At 44.1% G+C, this 21,941-nt stretch overlaps 1 protein-coding gene across 3 annotated transcripts in view; it reads right to left on the reverse strand.

Annotated features, from left to right (window-relative positions):
• Positions 1-21,941, reverse strand: part of LOXHD1 (lipoxygenase homology PLAT domains 1) — a 147,119-nt gene that overhangs the window by 83,206 nt on the left and 41,972 nt on the right. For all 3 annotated transcript variants that reach the window (XM_040984720.1, XM_040984719.1, XM_040984721.1), the window contains exons 7-13: positions 15,973-16,096; positions 12,663-12,913; positions 9,488-9,623; positions 8,493-8,653; positions 7,414-7,500; positions 6,886-7,021; positions 515-669 (exon numbers count right to left, since the gene is read on the reverse strand). In XM_040984720.1, the coding sequence (XP_040840654.1) occupies positions 515-669; positions 6,886-7,021; positions 7,414-7,500; positions 8,493-8,653; positions 9,488-9,623; positions 12,663-12,913; positions 15,973-16,096 (1,050 nt within the window). The remainder of the gene's footprint in view (positions 1-514; positions 670-6,885; positions 7,022-7,413; positions 7,501-8,492; positions 8,654-9,487; positions 9,624-12,662; positions 12,914-15,972; positions 16,097-21,941) is intronic.

The following is a 21,941-nucleotide window of genomic DNA, read 5'->3' on the forward strand; positions in this document are numbered from 1 at the left end:
GAAAACAGAGGAGGAATACCCAGCACATTTCAGTGATCCCAATTCTCCCACCCCCATGCTTAGTGTCCTTATTGGTTTCTCTTACAAAGAGGATGCCAACAACATAAGATGCCCCTGCGGACACAGCAGCAGATTTAACTCAGTCAGTCTGTGTCCTCTGCATGTGCAAGGCACATGTGCCTCACATCCTTCCCGTCATGGCCCCTGATGCAGAAAAGCTGATCAAATGCCCTTGTTTTGCCTCTCAAAGCTCACGGTAGGGAAGTGACCATGACACCTCTGTGGTGGCTCTCCAGCTCTTAGTTAGGTGGCTCGGAGGTGTCATGCATCTTAGTGAAGTAGGGTGGGCCTAAATGTTCGGAGACCAAGTAAACCAGGCGCTGTAGTGCCCCTTGTCCTGAGAGATGCTGTCTGATGGTGGGCCCCCAGTTCCCAGGACAAGAAAGATGAGGGAGCAGGGGATGGAAACAGGGAAACCAGAAGGGGAGGAGGGGCCTGTCTGGCCGCAACTTACATTGCCCTTCTCAAACAGGTCGGTGTTGTTCCTGCAGTTGTACAACAGCCGTTCCCCAGTGTCCCCCACGTCGCCAAAAAGGCAGAGGTACACGTTGGCGTCTGTTCCTGCTCCTTCAAGTTCTCCCGTGCACACGGTCACCCTGTACCGAGCCACTGGCAGGCAGAAAGAGGGACACTGTTGACTGACAGCTCACTGCTACCTCCACCTCCAACTTCTGCCTCCTACCTGCCCCGAGCTCTCAGCTGGGCTGCCTTATTCCTCCACCCTCTGATTGTCCAGATCCTGATACACCAAAGTCCACGACTGGCTCATTCTCAAGGCTCTGCTATGGAGCAGAAGCCAGGAGCTCCCAATCTTGGCCAAGCACTGGATCCCAGAAGAAATGTTTGTAAGAATTCAGAGACCTAGGCTGGCATTGAGACATGGTAGATTAAGCTGCAGCCTGCACTCCTGTCTGGGGAGTGAATCAACCAATGAACTCAGTCTCTGTAACTCTTCCAAACAAATGAGCAGCTAAATAAATAAGTAAAATTTTTAAAAATTCAGATTTCTGAGCATCCCTTTAGATTTCTCAACTAATTTCCAGAGATGGAATCCTTAAAAACTGAATTGTGTGCAAACTGTCACTGATGGAGTTGGCCTGGGTTTGGAAATTGCTGGTCCAATACAAACATTTCCCACCTAACCCAATATACTCTTTTGCCTTCAGTCGTTCTCCAGTTCATACATATCCTGCCTTCTCAAGCAAGATATCTTTTCTTCTTGAGCCAAACTGAGTCTTCCCCTTCTCTTGAGAGCTCTGCAGTACTCAGAAAAGCAGAACACACAGCCGCTGTGGAAGATTGTATGTGTCCAAAACTATCAGTTTCTTCCGGCTCTTCTGATTTGTTGGCATATAAGTATTTGCAATAGTTCTTGATTATTCCTTTTAAGAAGTCCATTGTTACATTTCTTTTTTCATCCCTGATACTGTTTATTTGCATCTTCTTCCTCCTTTTTTTGTTTAGTTGGGTTACTGGGAAATCTATTTTGTTTATTTTCTAGAAGAACCAACTGTTTGAATCACAGATCTTATGTGTTGTTCTTTTGGTTTATATTTAGTTTGTTTCCTCCCTGATTTTGGTTATTTCTTTTTTTTTTCCTGCTAATTGATCTGTGAAAAGACTTAGATATTCCACTTCCGGGAATATATGCAAAGGAAATGAAATCTGCAAAGAGAACGGGATCTGTAATCCTATATTTTCAGCAGCACAATCTACAATAGCAATTACATGGAAACAACCCAGGTAGCTGTCACAAGAGGAGTAGACAAAGAAACTGTGGTACATCTACTCCATGGAATACTACTCAGCCATTAAAAAGATGAAATTCTACCATTTGCAACCAAATGGTCCAACTAGAGACCATTATGCTCAGTTAAATAGGTTAAATACAAAAGGACAAATATCATATTTTGTCTGATATAAGACAACCTTTATGCAGAATATCAAGAGGTATATGAGTAAACATGCGTGTGCATATAGGTATCTAGAAAAACTGTGTAATAGAGTCTAACATATCAACATGTGAACATACAATGCAGTATTCATCTCCACTTCCAAATCAAAGATGAACTCCCAATAAAACTGTTAAATATATCTTGATAATAGAATGCTGGACTCTGCCATCTCCATACCTACAGTGTCAAGATACACTTAAATAACAAAATTATGGACTTATGACTGCTTTCTGAAGGACTATATTATTGTAATAAAATATAGGAAATCAGTGGAAGATGGAGCAATGGGAAATACCAGAGCCTTTGGAACTATATCATAAAATAAATTAATTAATTTTTAAAAAGGACAGTGCCTTTCACCTCATCTATTCAGCATTGTATTGGATGTTTTAGCTAAGTAAATTAAGATACAAAGAGAGTTAAGTCAGAAAGGAACAATTACAATTGTCTACTCAGAGTTGACATGGTCGTGTACTTACAAAATCATAATGAATCAACTAAAAAACTATTAGAAAAAGAAATAACTTGAGCAAAGTTATAGAGCACAAAATCAATATGTCTGAATACATTTCTATCCTGTTGCAATGAATAGCCTGAAAATAAAATTAAAGAACTATTTCTATTCACAATGGCATCACTAAGAATAAAATATTTAGGATTATATCTAACAAAGCAAGTAAAAAAAAACATGTGAAACCTACCAAACATTATTGAAAAAAAGGAAGATTTAAATGAATGAAAAAATTCCAAAGGCCATGGAAGGCATAGCATTATCATATCGGAAATACCCCTCAAACAAATCTACAGAATCATGTCAATCTCAATTGAAATCTCAGTTGAATTCTTAGTAGAAATTAACAATCTGATGCTAAAATTCATATACATTACAAAGGACCAAAAATAGCCAAAAAAAATCCTGAAAATGCTTTTAAAATTCAAGCACTAAATGCTGTCTTCAGTTTTTGCATAAATGGCATTCATTCTTTGTGTTACACCTTCCATAATACTATGACTTAAGGGCAAGAGGACTGAGCAGAATGGAGCATGGTGAAAACTGCAAAGTAGAACCAAGAGGCACAAAGACCTCGATGCCAAAGTTGCATTGCTCCTATTTGGGGGAACGTCAGTTCTGCTTTCTTGCTGTTAAGTGTTGGGCAGTTCCCAGAAGCAGAGTGATGGGGGTAGGAGGATTTAGAAATCCCTTTGCCTGGAACCCCCAGGCCACTTTGCCCTGGAGCTCTGACAACTGTGAGGTTGGATTTTTCTCAAATCCAGATAGATGTGTGCCAAATCTGTAGGCAATAGACAAGACATACCCACAGCCACTGTCAGACATCAGCATTGAAAGAGCTACAATAAATGGATAAGTACCTGAGCCTCTTGTATTTAATTTCAAAATCACAGCTCAGTCTGATTTCAACACTGGAGTCCAGCTACCTCTTGTCTACTCATTAGTAAAGTGCAATCAATTCTGCTAGCCATTCAGTGGAGAATGCTAATCTAATTTATTTTACTGTCTCATGGAGCTCCAGAGGGAAAGGCAAGGTAAAAATCCATGGTGTGCTGGTACATGCTTGGCTGTGTTTCCCAACCTAATAGTACACTTGCTCCCAGAGTCTCTCGACTCTCAGGCATGAACTGCTGATTTGAGTAGCCCTTGTTTTGCAAGTAAACCAGGGACATGCAGCTTCAAATTCTGAGAGCTGATTTTAAATTGGCATTTACTCGTTTCACAAAACTCTAAGCTCTCCACTTCAGGGATTTCCAGGAAGCCTTGTATGCCTTTTATTATACACTGGTACCAAATGGGGAAAGGGTACACTGCCACCAGCTCTAATTACTGCTGCAGAGAAACATCCAGAGCAGATAAGGAAATCTGACTGCTTCTACAAGTGAGGGAGGAAATAGGTAGGTTCCAGGCACTGGAGAAATTCAAGTTGGTACAGGTTTCAAAGGCCAATTAGTCCCCCAGAGGTCATCAGATGTCCTTGAGAGCCAGGAGAGCCAGCCTTTCAATCCATGCTAGTCACGAGAATTATTTAAATAATTCCATAAGAATATCACAGAAGACCAAAAATGCTCCCTTCCCTTCTCTTTTTATCTGGCTCTCACCCATCCTCCATCTTGCCCCCTTCCCTTGCCTCGGCAGCCCCCTCCATCCTGCCATTACGGCAGGAGACGCTTTCCCTTCTAGTTTTCTTTCCCTTCCACCCCGCTCCCATTCTTACCATTTAGAATAAAGGATCTCCTAAACAAAACAAACAAAACAAAAGAAGAGCAAAAACAAGTAATAGTTACGAAAACCCTGATAGCCCCATGCACTCTGCTTATACATGTAACCTGTGAAATGTTCTTCCTTCCCCATTTCCTTCCGTGGGCTCACCTTGTTGTCACATCTCTGCCCATAGAAGGTGTGGCTCAGATGCCACTTTATCCACCAAGTTCCATCAAACTCCATGGGCTTTATTTCCAAAGCCCTCAATCCTCATGTCCCACCTGCAGAATGTTTCTCAAATTTTCTCTTCTCTGATCCAACCCCTGCCTAATTTAAAGGCCTTTCTTTCTCTGATGGTTTGCTCCTCAAATCCATCCTTCTACCAACCATGAATGTGGCAGCCCCCAACAGACCAGCAGAACGACGAGGGAAAAGAACTGGGAGGATTTCAAGAGTGGAGTGAAGTACATGGAAGTTGGGAGGAGGGTTAAGTCAGAGCAGGGATAGCGGGGCTGCAGCTCCAAGAAGGGCCATCTTCATGGGAGATCAATGAGATGTACAGGGGTGATGGGCTTCAGTGGGAGTGGGTGGAGGTCAAAAAGGGGCCTGAGTGCCAGGGTGTGGGTAAGGCACTCCACAGGGACACTGAAAGATCAAAGGCCCCCTAGGTTTTAGTTTGCAGAAAAGATGCTTGATAAAATAAACATGACTGGGCAGGCTTTAGAGAGCCTCAGCACAACACAGAACTCAGGAGTCAGCCTTTTAATAAATACTCCTGGCAACTTGGACATAGAAGGACCCTTGCCTGTGCCCTGAGAGATATTGTCTATTCAAAATGGTGAAGCCCTAAATCCCAGGAACTCAGTTTGAGACTGTATCTGGTGATGATGACTTTAAAGGGGGTAATTAAAGCAGTACAGGATCCTGGAGAGGGGCCCTCAATCATCATGACCAGTGACATTTTACAATGGGATTAGGGCACAAACATGCACAGGCACAAAGGGAAGACAAAAATGAGGGAGGACACAGTGAGAAGGCGACCACCACAAGCCAAGGGGAGAGACCTCCAAAGAAGCTAGCCCCACCAAGGTCTTCCAGAGCAATGAGGAAGTGCTGCTGTTGAAACCAACTCATCTGTGGATTTAATGACAGCCCTATTAAATGAACACACTGCCCTAGGACTGTGGCAGAGCTGGGGCCCAAGCAACAACTGTGTCATCTTCATTGAAAGAAGGGAATTGGCCAGACTGAGCTGGGGTAGTAGGCAGCACTGTGGGACAGTCTGTCTCTCAGCATGGGACCAACGGTGGGGCAGATAAGTGCAGAAGTCAGGAGAACAGACGTCCCACCTGGCCCCGCAGTTTATGACGAAGGAAAGCAGAGTTTTGGGGGAAAGTTATGCATGATTGTGTCAACACAAGAAGGAGTGCAAGTAAAAACATTCTAGGCACTCTCCAGCAAAACGGCAGATTTCTCTGTGGGAAACCTTACGAACAGGACAATGCACCTGCTTCTTTCTAAAGATCTAGTTTAGCACTAAAAGATTTCATCAACAAGGCAAGGGGAAGGAGACAAGTAGAGACAACAGGACCAACTTCTGGATTCATCAAGAAAAACTAGAAGAATGAGGAATACTTTAGTACAATGGTCTCAAAGTGCAGGATTCCAAAGCCAGCATATGCATGACCTGGGGATTCTTTGAACAGATTCTTGCTGACTGGGTCAGAACCTCGGCTGGTTGCACCCGGCTGTCTGCATTTTCACAGATGTCCCCCATAATAGGACACACTTTGGTTTGAGAACCCCTAATCTAGCAAACCCATCCAGAGCCATCAGAGCCATCAGCTGCAAAACTCAGGAAGCAAAACAGTTCAAGAATGGCAGCTCCAGGCAACTTCAGCAGTAGAGACTGAGGAGTGAACATCATGGGACTTGGTCAGAAGGGTTCAGAAAGTGGTGACATTGCAAAGCCCTCTCTCCAGGTCTCTATCCTCACATACAAAGTGGACAGATCAGGTGTGTTGATGCCTTGGTGGACTACTTGTAACCTACACTCTGAACTAGGAAGGAGGAATCATACGCTCTTATCATACGTACAGCGAGATTATCACCTCATTCCCAAAACAGTTACTACTGAGTGTCTAAAGGCAGGCCAGTGAGTGTGGCATTTAGCCTCACAGTTGAGATGCTCAGTTTCAAAGCTCAGTTTCATTCCTGCAGGCCTCAAGTTGAGAAAGGAGAGTCATGAGATAAGCTAAGTGAGGCTACAAGAACCCAGACCCAGGCTTCCTTTGGGAGAGCATTCTGTGAATCCCTTAAAGGAAACACAAAAATGTTCCCTCTGGTTTTGGGGAGCCTCTGGGAAACCACTGGTCAGTGCAGATTCCTTTCATACCTTCACGGCCCACTTGAATACCCATACATTGCTCCTCCCTTCCTACCATACTCCTCCTAGTGGGATCCCTTGTCTCGTGCCATAGCAATGGGTCCTTCAAGCCAGTGTAGATGTTGGCAGCTTCTAAGTCCTCCCTGGTGTTCAGGTGGAGCCTAATGATGCCAAGCAGGTGAGACAATCAGCTCGAGAGTTAGACTCCTACTGACACACCAAGTGGGAACCTCACTGCCTCCTAGGAGGGAGAGTTGATCAGTACTTACTACCCATTATTCTTCGCACGGTGGGACCTTCGGCAGTCATTTCCCTCACAATTTCATTGTCATCCTCGTTGGCATCCAGCCAGCGGTTGCAGTTGAAGTTATACTTGTGCTTGTTCAGGGTGTTCATCAGGGTCATCTACAATGAAGTCCAGGGGTGAGCAGATGGGTAGCTAGGCATCCGTGCCATGGAGACCCCTTATGTCATCCAATCCCATCCCAGGGGAGCTTCAGACGACCACCTGGACTCAGCCTTGTGGAAGGCAGAGGATCAGATCTGCCCCTGGTTCCCTGGCGACGACACTTAACAGTCAAGTGACGAGGACAGAATGCAAGCTCCCAAGCACTTGAGCCCTTTCTCAGGCTACTCTCTCCATCAGTAAGTCCCTAGGGCCTGATTCCATAGCCAGGTCTCACCACAAACCTCTCCCACACCAACTCCCAATTAGTAGAGCAGAAGATTGATAAGATGGGGTTTCTAGAAGGGAGCCATTTCGGTTTCTCTTCCAGACTCCAAGATGGTCATCTCACCCTCTCCAGGTGCCATCCAGAACCAGGATTCCGTCTGTCATGCCATGCCCGAATCTTATAAAATCTGCCAAGATCTGGAAGCTCAATCTAGGATGAGAAACAACAAGGTTTGAAAAAAGACGAGACGAGGTAATGTGTCCATTGTCACAACTGAATGCCAGGAGGGTAATACTTCGGTCTGTTTCTTTGGAAGATGTGTCTACTTTGAGCCACTCTCCCATATTTTATCCCACCACACCCATGCAGCCAGCAGTCCAGAAGGGTGAGGCAGACAGGCAGAGCTCGGCTTCAGTCTAGGCTGGGGCAACTGAACAAAAATAACCAGCCCACAATGAGAGGCTGTCTGAAACATCCTCCAAGCAGTAAACTTCCAGGAACAAAATCCACAGGGCAGCCTTGCAAATGAGCACAGGCCCACAGCCACAAGACTCTGCTGGGCACAGAAGCAGACAGAAGGATCAATGCGGAAGTCAAGCCCTTCACTCTAGGGGTTCCCCTGTTTGGCAGGGAAGACAAAAACATGAAGAGCAAGGAACAGAGGGATTATAGCAGAGCCTCTGCCTGGCAGCTCTGAGAGGAGGGCAGCAAATGACAAATTATTCCAACCTAAAGGTCAACATCACAGCACTTCTGTTAAGCACACACATACAATACACATCCTGGGGAGTTTGAAAGCTTAATTTCTGCCTACAGATTCTAAAATGCACTCTTTCCTTTAAATTTTGTCCTTCCTCTCTAATGTAACCCAGCTGGGGAAGTCTGATTCTAACTGGGTTCATGTCTCCATTCTCTAGTAATTCCCATTGCAGCCCAAAGCCAGCCCATACTGCCTTCTCCCTCAGGCTGAGTCCTGGCCTGTAACATGCAGACCAGATCAAAACCATGCCCAGTCAATGCACTGCACTAATGAACACTTCTGTCACCATTTGCAGGGACCTCAAGATACCACTGTATTTTTTTTTTTTTTTTGTCTTCAAACTTGGTCCAAACCCTGACTTCAAAAACCAGCATCCCCATGCAAATACCTGTTTCACCTCCCCCACTTATCTTCTTCCCACACTGTCATGCTTCTCTCCTACCCGAAACTTCTCAATGATGCCTGGTTTGAACCACTTGTTGTTGGGATTCAGGAGGATCTCGTCTGTCCGTCCCTTCTGCCCATACATCTGGATGAAGATGGGGGAGTTGGTTCCAGCTTTCTTCAGGTCAGTCGTCCAGACCCACAAGGACCAAGGGAATTCTGTAAAGCAGGCCAAGGAACACACAAACTGCAGCAAGTAGAGAGATGCATATGCTCCCAGTGCAGAGGCAGAGAAATTCACAGGTGATCAGGACTGGAGGACTTGTACACAGGTGTGACCCCCAACAGAAACTCATTCTAACAGACTGCAAATCTTTAAAGTCAATGGTTCCTTGCCACATCAAACAATGGCTGAAGCCTACTAGTATATTTCAAGTGGGGGACAAATGGACTTCTTTCACTCCAGTTCCAACACATTGAGTGCATTATATAGAACACTTGCTTTAATCCCTAGATTATTACAGCAACTCTGTATTCTGTTTTTCTTTTTTTTTTAAGATGTATTTATTTGAAAGAGTGCCAGAGATATCTCCCATTCACTAGTTAAATCCATGAGGTTGCAGTCTGGACAGGGCCAAGACAGGCCAAAGCCAAGGAGCCAGAAATTCCATCTGAATCTCCCACCTGGTGGCAGGTGCCCAAACACTTAGGATGTCTTCTGTTGCCTTCCAAGGCACATTTACAGGCGGCCTGGATTTGAATCAATGCTCAGATATGGAATGCCAGAGGCATGAGTAGCAGCCGAATCCATTGTGCCACAACAGCAGTTCTCAGCAACTTCTTCTATTTGGGGACACTGGAGTGAGCCTGGGTACCAGATGTGTAGCTCGTTTCAGCCTATTAGAGAATTGTGCTGTTTGGGGGCTCTCCCCTTCTTTTCCCAAGGAGAGCCAGGAGCACAAGTGGAGCCCCTCCAAAGCTCTTGCCCATTAGCGTGACATCCCGGCCTTGGCTGGCCTGAGGGATCCTGGTTTTGTGGCCCCTTACACTTACTTTTAAGCCGCTTTTTCCTGAGTGAGACCATCTCGTAGAGCTGCCTCTCAATCAGCCCATCTGCTTTCTTCTCGTCCAGCCAGTTGCTACAAGGGAAGGTCTGCTGGATACCAGTGAAGGGGCATAGAACGACCACCTGGGAGAGCAGACCACAAGCATCTCCTGAATTGGTGTTTCCCTCCCCACCACGGCACCTGCTCACCAGACTGGGCAAGCCTGTCCCATGAGAAGGGATATCTGGGTTAGACACCCAAGATGAATGGCACTTCTTCCCTTGCCTACCACACTCAGCCTTCAATCAAGAGACATCGCTTCACAGTAGACACCATCCATCCTTCTACATACCAACTCAAATTTCAGACCTTTTCCCCTGCTTATTGCATCCTCTTTGACACCATACGGCTTTATGCACATTGGAAAATCACAGTTAATCTGAACCAAATGAGCTAAAATATTGTGTTCGTTTCCCAAACCAGTAGATGTATCAGACATTTAAAAGACAAAAGAGATATATGTTATGTGCCGATGTATTTTCAAACCTGCAGTTGTACAAATTCCAAGAAAAGCACTGCCAGTCAAAACAGATGAAAAACCTAAAGAACTTAATAGCCAACACAACTCAGACAAAATCTTTTTAATCAGTAATTTCACATACACACACACATTTTCATTTAAGGGGATGTATAGTAACTGTGAAATGGAGACTAACATATCCAGATGTGAGGATACAATGTAGTATGCAGCTCCACTTCCAAACAAAGATGGATTCCCAATGAGACTGTCTACTATATCTTGACAATAGGATGCTAGACTTTCTGCCATTGTTCATGCCCATAATAACTGACATATGACTGTGTATGAAGAACTATACTTTAGTAATGATATAGAGGAACTAGGTGGGGGGTGGAATTGGGGAGGAGATAAGGGAATTCCCAGGAGCCTATGGAACTGTATCATAAAATTATAATAAATAAATAAATTCCAAAAAAATAAAACAATTCATTTAATTTGGCAAGAAAAATCTAGGATTTCGGGCCCAGTGTGGTAGCCTAGTGGCTGGATTCCTCACCTTGCACATGTCGGGATCCCATATGGGCACCGGTTCCAGTCCCAGCAGCCCTGCTTCCCATCCAGCCTCCTGCCTGTGGTCTGGAAAAGCAGTGTGGACGGCCCAAAGCCTTGGGACCCTGCACCCGTGTGGGAGACCCAGAAGAAGCCTTGGGCTCCTGCCTTCTGATCAGCTCAGCTCCGGTCATTGCGGCCGCTTGGGGACAGAATATCTTCCTCTCTATCTCTCCTCCTTTGTATTTCAGACTTTCCAATAAAAATAAACAAACCTTTTTAAAAAAAGAAAATTCTAGAATTTCTATGAATGTGTAAATGGTCATAAATAACCAATACATTCTTGAGGAAGCACATGCGGACTGATTTGCCCTGGTAGACGCAGGTGAAAAATGAAGATAGTGTTATAATGGTGCTAAAATAAACTAAGGCAATAAATGGAACAATCTCTAAAGCTTAGAAACAAACATATGCAATTTGAGACTTAGTATATGATAGTGATGCCTTTCTGGAAGTCAGTCCTCCCCCAAATTCTTTAATAAGAATTACCTTAAGTACTTGCTAAATATCTGGAACCCCTAGAAATATGACTCAGTAAGTCAGCATGGAGCCTAGGAATCTATTTTCAACAAGAATTTGGGGTGACTTTCAGTTTTGCTCAAGTTTTAAAGCCTTTCAATTCTCCAATAAATGTTGCTGAAACATTTGGATAGTCACGTGGAAAAAATAAAATTTAATCCCCACAAAAAGCAACTGCTGGTAGAATAAAAAGGTATAAACAGAAAAAAAAACCAAAGTTTTGCAATATTTAGAAGGGGATGTAGGAGAATATCTTCATGCTTAAAGATAAGTATCTTTAAATAATACAAAAATCATTTAGCCATAAATGAAAGTATTAATAATAGAATACTTTGTATAAAATCTCAAAGATTATAAACATCCCATGAGATTTTCAACAGATAATTAGCAAATAGGTTAAATAAAGATCTCAAAATAAGTCCAATAATATATCAGGCAACAGAAAGATTGGCAAGAACATGAACAGAAACATGAATGGCAATATGGAACAAAATTATGTTTAATAATTATCAAATAAAAGCTAATGTTTTTATTATTATTAAAACAAGCAGTGAAACTATTTAATGCTAATTATTACTTAACAATTAAAATAAAATTTTATTTAAATTATTTAAATTATTTAATCTAAAATCACAGAAATAAATGTACAATTAAAGTCTAAACTTAATTAATTTAAAATTCAATATCAAGTTGCAGGGGACAAAATGTGCACACAGCTGGTAAGAGTAAAATGGCACAGCTAGTCTGGAAAAGGACATGAAATACTCTAGAAAGAATAATCATCCTTCACCCTGTAGCCTAAAACTTCTGTCTTGAGTAGATGCATACAAAGATACAGCGACTAAAATTTCTTGGCAGTATTATTCATAGCAGTACAAACAAAAAAAAATCCTAAAATAGTCATCAACAGACAAATAAACAAATGAACTATATCAATCTTATGATGGAGTATTTTACAGCAGAGGCATGGATGAAGGATATCTCTTGCTATAATCTGGGTGAATCTTTAAGGCATACTGCCGAGGGGACACTGCTTGTGACAAACCACCACATGGACAAGAGATCCATGCCTGTGTTCTAATAGTGTGGATCCCTGGCAGGAGACACGGTTGTACATGGGTTTAATGTGCTCTGGTCCTCACGCTGGCTAGTAAAATCAAAGCATTTCTTTAAAACCATTCTCCACCGATGGCCTTATTGCGGATGGTCTTTGAAGGATGCATAGGACACAATACAAACATGTATTTTGGGATACACGTTTGTATTTATAAGCAAAGTGAAACACTGCGTTGGCAATCAGAGCAGCCTATGCACCATCCTGAGTTAAGACCTGCCAGGGCAGACCATGTCGCCTCCAGTCCTGATCACAGGCAATGCAAGATCCACAAGACGGACACAATTCCATGCGAGGTTGCCTGCATGCTCATTGACCAGTGGGAAGGAATAAAGCAGGTGGCTTGACCATGTCAGACCCAGGACAGGACTAGGCAAGCTCTGTCCCAGGAGAGAAGTTGGTGTCAAGGGCCATTCTTACCTTCTCACAGAACCAGCCCCTATTGACACCCACATTGCCGTGGCCAATGGACACCCGGCTGAGGGGGCTGAGGAGGACGGCCAGTTCAATGTGGAAGATATCAGTGCGGCCACGGTCGAACACCCCGCCCTCCAGGAAGATCTTCCCACTGTTCTTGTTCCCTCTGGCCCCATACATGACCAAGTAGATTTTGGATTTGGTCCCGGCCCCTCGGAGATCTCCAGTGAAGACGGTGACAACGTACGTGATGGCTGTGAGAAAATCACAGGGGAAGGAGAAGTTTTGGTATGGCCCACATGATTCTAGCCCCACCCGGCTACAACAACCCCCTCCACCCTGCCCATTTACAGGGCCCTTTTCCCCATTACCCCCCACACTCTGTCCCCACCCAAAGGCTGCCTCAGACACTGTGGTACCTCCTAATGCCCCCCAACCTTCCCAGTGTTGAGTGCCAGGGTATCTGAGTTTGAGATTAAACCGCATATATTACTGCAGGAAACCAGCAGAGAGGGATTGGCTAAAAATAGCTCTTATTATTAATGTTAATTACCACGTGTATATCCTCAATAGGCACCAGAGAAATTCTGTGAAGTCTAATCTAATTATCATAGTCAACTGCGTGGATGGAGAGTTGTATGGGGGTGGGGCAGTGCCTATCCGGTTCATTTAATTTCCACTTAGGCTAATAACTTAGAAAATGGAACCTTTAAGAGAGGGCTCCTGGCCTAGTTCAGTAGCCCGGTGGCTAAAGTCCTCACCTTGCACACACCAGGATCCCACATAGGCACCGGTTCATGTCCTGGTGGCCTCACTTCCATCCAGCTCCCTGCCTGTGGCCTGGGAAAGCAGTCAAGGACAGCCCAAAGCCTTAGGAGCCTGCACCTGCCTGGAAGATCCAGAAGAAGCTCCTGGCTTCAGATTGGCTCAGTTCTGGCCGTTATGGCCACTTGGGGAGTGATAAAAGATCTTTCTGTCTCTCCTCTCTGTGTATCTGACTTTCCAATGTAAATAAACCTTAAAAAAAGAAAAAAAAAAAAAAGAGGGAGGGTTCCCATGTCAGATGTCTCTGGGTGAGGCAGCTTGAGGAAGGGATTGCTTACTGCAGGCTGGGCCACCTGGGGTATTGCTCAGGTGGAGGTAACATGTAGACATGGGATGTTGGGAAGGAGTCACTAAGGCATGGGGGAAGCGAGTCAACAGTGCAATGGTACAGAGCAAAAACAAACACAAATGGCAAACATTTGCACAGGAACTTCTACTGACATCTGATCTGCATTCCTTCATTCTGGAGGTCTGAGGCAACAACTGCCATGTTCAACCTTGACCGTTCCTACAGCTGTCCTTACTCTATGCTGCTCCACACTGCCATCCCACAACCCTGGAGAAATAACAACGCAAAATCTGGAAGGGAGAATGTGCACTTGACTAGGTGGATACATTATTGTTTTTTTCGGCAAACACTTCTTGAGAGTGACTACTTAGATGCCAGGCCTTAGAAATATAGAAAGATGAAAATGAATGGCCCTGCTCTATGAAACTGGGATCCATGCTTTATCTCCCAGACTCATGGACAGATGGCGTGCTCACCATCACACACACTTCCACTGCCTAAGCGATGAGCAATTCCCAGCTGCTGCTATTTCTCCTCTTCCTCTGTCTCTAGGAGACAAGCAAGAGTAACACATTCAATGAGATCATAGCAGATCTATTCCAGTATATCCATGTGTGTAATGAAACAATTGGCAAGTGTTCATTACCAATGATGTGCGGCAATGAATGGGTGAGGTCAGGGTGACACAGGGTTTAGGTGGGAAAGTGCGGAAGCAGAGGCACTTGGGGGTCTTTCAAACAGTGACAGCAAAGATCCACTCAGGATACAGAGAGCAAAAGGAGAGTGAAATTACCAAGTCCAAAGAAGGTCATGGAGGACTCAGAGAGTGAGGATGCAACAGGAAGTGGAAAGTGCATGGGATGATGGAGGAAGATGGGGAGGGCTGACAAGTGATGGAGAAGGGGTGCTGAAGAGTACAGCTGATAGAAGGAGCTGGGGCCAAGTTGGGGAGTAATTAGTAGGTCACTTCCAAAGTTCATGGAAAATACAATTAAGACATAAATTTATTTTGGTGCAAAGAAAGTTTGAAACCCATGCATACAAAGAGTCTTCCAAAAGTGCATGGAAATGCATGCTGTGAAAAAAGTGAGGGGCAGGTGTTTGGTTTAGCTGGTGAAGAAGTCAAGTTGAGACATCCACCCCCCATATCAGAGTGCCTGGGGTTAGGCCCTGGTTCTGTACCTGATTCCAGCTGCTTGCTAACACATGCAACCTGAGATGCAGCAGATAACGATTAGTGTACCTGCATCCTTGCCACTCACATGGGAGACCTGGATTGAGTGTCTGGCTCCCATTCTCTAGCCCACCCAGGCCCTCGCTGTTGTGGGTTTTTGGAGGGAGAAACAGCAGATAGGAGCCCTCCGTCTTTCTGTCTGTCTCTCTCACTAACTCTTCCTCCCTGCCTGCCTTTCAAATAAATCTCAAGTAAATGTGTTTAAATGCAAGGATTTTGAAAATTGTTACAATGAAATAACCTTATTTATTCCGTTTTCCACAAGATTTTTGCAGTGTGCATGTACATTCTACCACAGACCTCGGGCTCACTCTGCACACACAGGTGATCCACAGAAGTTGATTAGAACCCTTCCATGGGAGTGCACAGCAACACTGATTCTCTGGAACCCCCATGACCGCCTCTGCCATACTGGGAGTGGGAAATTTTCTGCAGAATTCACTGAGAGTGGCGTGTTTACAAGGTGGAGCCATACTGGTTCTGTCCTTTACCATTTCCGTACTTTGCATTTTTATTTACTTCAAGATGTTTTCTTCAAATGCTTTCCTCATCCTAGAGTATAGGGTGGCTGTGTGAATTAAAGCAAAGAAAGTGGGTCTGGCACTTAGCAGAGGACCTGGCATGCAGCAAGCACTCAATATTTGGAGGAGTTGGGGTTAAATTCACTTCCTTACAAACATTCGCCTCTCTCAGAAGTACACATTCTGGCTTCATCCTACAGATCACCTCCACCTTGAGCATTCCATCTCTGCTCAAGAACATTGCCCTAGTTCTGCTGGCATCGTCAGAGCCCTGGGCTGCCCAGTGGAGCAGAGCACGATACAGAGCAGGAGGAATGCCAGCTGCAGACCCAGCTGGCTCCCACCACATCCCAGGCCTCTAAGCCCTCAGATCCGAACATTGACCCTCAGATCCCAAGTGAAAAGCTAGCCAGGTGGACCTCCCTCTCTCCAGTTCTACTCTACCTGTGGTCTCAGCGCCACCCACTAAGATATCCCTTTGGATTTTGCCATCATCTTCATCCAAAGCCAGCCAGCGGTTAAGGGGGAAGTCATATTTCCTTTTGTTTCCAATGTCTTCGATGACAATCTGAGGAGGAGATGAGAAGGCGGGGATGTGGGTGTTATTGAAGATGTACCTGGTGACTTAACACAACTCCCCCAATCACTTGAGGATACTTCTAAGAACAGTCTCATCTTCTCAGTGGTCCAAGGAGACGTTATCACAAGATGCACCTGTCATACAGTCACAAGTGGTGATTCCCTCTGGCTTGGATTATGAAGCTGCAGCTCCCTCCACTGCTACAGATTGGTTTTTTTTTTTTCTAAATGGAATCAGAAACTTGGTAAGTGTCCCTTATGCGTGACAGGCACACATAAACAGGAAGCCCAGACTTGCAAGGTACAATGACATTATCACCTTCCTCACCCACTAAAGGTGGGAATTCTGTGCTTGGGGAGCAGGAGAGTCCACACCAGAGGAAGGGCAAGACCCAAATCCACAATGAGCACCCCAGTTGGCCATCAGGTCAGACGATAGCAGCCACAAACAGGAGCTAATAAATTTGGTCTTCATGAGGTCTCCTGCCTTGTGACCTTTCACATGGGTTAGATTGGTGAGGCTGAGAGAAGTTCATCTTCTAGATTACATCAAATAGCTACAACTGAGGGCCCCTCCTATCTAAAACCTCACTCCAAGATAAGCAGAGTGGCTGACACCTAGAATGTGTCCTCTGGTCAACATGATATGGGCAGAGGCACCTGGAGGCAGATGGAGTGACTTGAAAAGTAAAAGTGCCCCAAGGTGTTCCTAAAACTACCTGAGAGTAGGGCTCTGATTTTCAAGGAAAGATATTTCCTCAGGACAAATCACTTACAGTGTGACACAGGGCATACCAGCTGTCTGAATGCATTGCAGCTTGGTCTAATACAATGTTGATTAGGGAACCTTCTGGGCTTTGAGCTGGCCACGTGAGGACACTGTCCACCAGAGAAGAACCAGTAGCCTGGGCAAGCTGTTCCATTAGGCTTCTCTACCCAGATAAATCAGCAGCATCAGGTTCTGCCATAACCAGTGCCTTGTGGATTTGATTAAAGTAAATCAGCCCTTTGAGAACCCACTGGCTCAGGTCTCTGCACTTTTAAAGCTGGGTGCTTACATGCTACTCTCAGACTGCTCTGAGAAGGAGTCTGCCAGGGAAGTTCAACCTTGTTCAATTCCTCTACCTGCACATTTCTGTTTCTTTTCTCGCATGGGATTGAGGGATTGGAATTGGCAAGTAACTGACAAGGGATTGAGTCCGGCTTGCCTGCTTCTTATCCTCTCTGACCATGACTCATGGAGTCAACAAAAGCAAGATGACTATGGAAAGACATTATGTATCTGATGAGCATTCAAGTTTACCAACAGATGCAGATGCACTGATGCCCCATCTCTGTTTAAGTGTTTACAGGAACCTGCAGTCATAGTTTCAGGAGCAAGGGCTGGCCAACCTCACGGTTCCTAGAGCAGTCATAGATTGGGGGCCTAGTTCCTGCTGAACGTTGCTGGCTTGAGAAGCTTATCAAATTTGGAGACCAGAACGTACACCAATAAATCCCTCTTCAGGACAAAACTAGCTTGTGCAGTAGAATCACAAAAGAGGCAACATCCGAATGAATACTTGAATGTTAACAACCAAGACCAAGTCTCTCCTAACAGCTGAGGCTCCCAGTGTGGATCCTGGACTGTGATAGTCACTCTGTTAATGTCTATTGGCTGTGAAAACGTGTTGGCTGTGTGTGGGTCTTCTTCCTGTGACAGCCAAGATTATGTGTGATTCTTCTAGCTCCCTCAGTCCTAGACACTTGGCCCTGAGAGTGAAAGGGACCCAGGTAAAGCACCAGATCTGCCAATGAAGAGTGATGGAGCTTTGGCCAAATCTCCTTTCTTCCACTCTCCCTAAATCAAGGAGACCAAGGATGAGGCTCCCTGGCAGCATAATGTGTCATTCAGTGACCGCTGCTCTTTCAAAGTTGAACTAAGTGGTCGTTCAATTGACCAGGTGATGTGATCACAAGAGTTGGATTTTCAGGTGTGTGGACATGTTGAACTGTCAAAATTGCTTGAGCAGGACCCTCAGAGCATGCCCACATCGGGGACCTGGGGTGGGAGGCTGGGTGGGGCTTCTCCCTTTGTTTCTGCCACTGTCCCAGATACAGAAAGAAAGAAGAGAAAGAAAAGAAAGAAAAGAAAGAAAAGAAAGAAAAGAAAGAAAGAAAGAAAGAAAGAACGAAAGAAAGAAAGAAAGAGAAAAGAAGAGAAGAGAAGAGAAGAAAAGAAAAGAAAAGAACAGAAAAGAAAAGAAAATTTTAAAAAGAGAGAGAGGGGAGGGGGCTTCCTCTAATGACTTCTTAAGCCCAACTCATTGGTGTTTTTATCTCTGAAATCTGGAAATCCTGGTCTAGCACTTAATGACTGGAGCAGAGAGTGACATGTGCGTGTCCATCAGCTGAACCCCTAGAAAAAGAGCAGTGGAGCCTGTGCAGGGAGTACCATGGAGCAGGTAACAGTGACTCTGATGAACCCTCCACTCCAGCTATTTGGGTGGCTTTCTGTGTGCATTTGGACGATGATGTTTAAAACCATATCATATAAACACATCAACAAGGGCTCAGCTGGCAGACACACACACAAAGAAACACAAGAAACCTCCATTGCAGCCAGTACATTGGATTATCATTTTTGTCACAGTTATTTCCACTTTAGCTTTAGAAAGAAACAACCACCAAATTGTCAGAGCAATACACACTTTAGTCTTGGGATTTCCATGAATGATTTAAGGGTAAGTGTTTTATAATTTGCTGTTATCTTTTATAATATGCTTATGGCCCATAAAACTTAACTGTAATGATGCCTAAAAGAAATCTTGTCTCAAAATCAATCATTTTGGAACAGCAGTGAGATGATAAAATGCTGACAAATCAAGCAGGCACCTGAGAGTTTTACAAAATACTGGAGACAATATCATTACAACGAAAAGGCAATAGAGCAAAAATATGCTCTAATGGCTGCTGCCATACAAGGACACCTCAATGTGTACAACTTTTTGCTTCACATTGCCCCCACAGGAAACTTGGTCTCAAATTGTTTGTATATATACACATATACATATGTGTGTACATATGTGTACATATAGGTATATGTGTATATATTTACATAAATACACACACATATAAAGATAGTATCCTTTGCATAAGATGCAACCAACCTACTTCAAAGATTCAAGTAGTGAAAATATGACACCAACCCAGGAAGAGACAGTTGTACCAGGATGGCAACAGTTAGCATCTGAGGATTAGACCAAGAGCCTCCACTCAAAATGAAGGATATGAAGGAGGAATTCAGAAGTTACCCAAACGGAGCCCAAAAAGGAGTGGGAGAAGAAGGAATGAGATGCAATGAGATGCAAAGAGTATGCCCTACGTGCCAGACACCAAGTCTCAAGGGCTTCATCTCATCTGAGGTTGGAGAAGGAGAAAACACAACTGGAGCCCTTTTAGAAAAGTACCCCTGAACCTAAGAGGGGGATCACTCAAAAACCAGGATGGCAGATGGTTCCAGTGACTCTGAGGCAGAGCTGAATCCTAACCCGGTCTGGATTTCATACCCCAGGATCCCTCCAGTAAACTGACCTTTTTTATTGAAAAAAACTGAATAGCAGAACTCAGGGTGCAGAAAAAGAATGCAGGAAATGGGTACACTTAATAGACTGAGCACAAAGATTTAGTTTGTATGCAGCAGGAGAGAACATCTTTCAGGATGGGAGATCAGGTATTAAGATGATACGAAGAGATAAACTCAGATGAGAAAAGTGAAAGTACGATCTGTATCAGTAAGCATACTGGAGTTCCTACATCCTGTATGTCCTTCAACCAAATCCTAAAACTGATTGTACAAGCTAAAAAATACACAAACACAAGCTATCAAAATGTTGGGGCACTGCTTACGACATGGAGGTACTCCAAAAACTGTGGAAAAGGGAATGAAAACTTCAGATTAATTCGGGGTGAAAATTTTTGAAACTTGAGTTTATGAGGGTTCTTCCAAAACTTCATGAAAATGTATACTATGAAAAACTATGCGTAAGTTTCAAAATTTATTACTCCAAGATAGACACATATTTTTACGAACTTTTTAAAGCATCTTCCTATAATAGAGCATTATATGAAGATATACTATTATACTTATATTTTCTCAAGTTTCTAATCACTACTTTTGTAAGAAGTAAAAAAAAAATGAAAGGAACATTCATTCAAGATTGACATGCATGTTGATAGTGGAAAGGAATGGAACTGAGACTATTGAAAAGCAAGTCACTGATGTAAGGGAGGATTTGACAAATTCTTATGAAGTGCAAAGAAAATATGTGGAGATGAAAGGAGTAAAAAGGATAACTGAGCATTTTGGAAGACAAAATGGAGATTCCAGAACTGGAAAAATGGTGTTCCTGAGGAACAAAGCAAAACAGATACCACCCAACTGGGCCCAATGCAATGGCTCAACTGCCTAACTCTCCTCCTTCAAGTGCCAAGATCCTATATGGGCATCAGCTCATGTCCTGGCTGCTCCACTTCCAATCCAGCTACCTGCTTTGGGCCTGGGAAATGACCTTGGGACTTTGCACCCAAGTGGGAGACATGGAAGAAGTTCCTGGCTCTTGGCTTTGGATCAGCTCAGCTCCCACCATTGTGTTCACTTGGGGAGTGAACCAGTGGACAAAAGATCTTTCTGTTTTCCCTTCTCTCTATAAATTTACCTTTCAAATAAAAACAAGTCAATCTTTTTTTTAAAGAAAATGCCATTCAAGTGACAATCAAGTATGTGCAAGAAATTTTTCTCCCTGTGCTAAAACTTAATACATAATTATAAACAGAGATCCCACTCGCCTTATAGGAAAGACTCATGTTCCACAGAAATTCTTTAAAATACCAAAGGAGAGAAAGAAGCAGGAGAGGGAGAATAAACTAACATAAGCCCCACTACCAACTGTTGTCTGGCAAGGTTTAGAATTATAAATATAAAAGGGAAAAAAAATGCTGCAAGAATCCTGGCAGCAAAAAATGAGGTTACCCAGAAAGAAGAAAAGTCTGTTTGGCCTCAATACCAAATTTCAGAAGACAATGGAGTAAGATCTACAAAGTTTGAATGGAAAGAAGTGCTTTTCCCCATGCATTTCACACCTTACCAAGTTGTTCTTTAAGGGTGAAAGCAACAAAGGGATGTGTCCTGGTGTGTGAACCTGCCTCCTTGCAGCATGATCTCTCACGTGACCAAACAGAAGCCCCAGCTTAGGATGCAGCAGCTGTCAAGGCCCTCAGGTGCACCTTGCCGCTCCTTCCCCTCTACCTGTTTCTTCAGTCTTATCGTCTTCCTTCTTAGGGTGAAGGAACTGGACTTCAATGTGCCCACCATTATGCCCGTGTCCACCCTGGCTGAAGTCATCAATGCACCTGTTCCTGCCCCCTCCGCTGCTCTTTGAATAGGAGTGGACATTTACCATAGTGGCTAAAGACATCCATGTACCACATGGCATGGAGTGCCTAGACTCAAGTCCCAGTCTTGAATCAAGCTTCCTGATCATGTGAGAGCCCTAAGAAGTAACAATGGTGGCTCCGGAACTCACCATTCTATGTAGGAAACATGGACTGTGCTATATTTCAGGCTCCTGGTTCTGGCTCCCGCCCAGTTGCAGGTGAATGGATGGAGGTTCTCTGTGTCTTTCTCTCTCACTTGCTTGCCTTCTCTCCTTTCCTCTCTTTCCCCTCCTGCCCTTATAAATAAACTTAAAGATAGCTAGACAGACAGATAGCCTTAAGAGACACACATGCTTATGTACATGCTGTCTCAATTCTGAATCCCTCCCCATGTTTTCTTCAATCAGCCTCCTAGTACC

The sequence above is a fragment of the Ochotona curzoniae genome, unplaced genomic scaffold (genome assembly GCF_017591425.1).
Source record: "Ochotona curzoniae isolate NIBS_2020 unplaced genomic scaffold, NIBS_Ocur_1.0 contig_43, whole genome shotgun sequence".
NCBI classification, from domain to species: Eukaryota; Metazoa; Chordata; class Mammalia; order Lagomorpha; family Ochotonidae; genus Ochotona; species Ochotona curzoniae.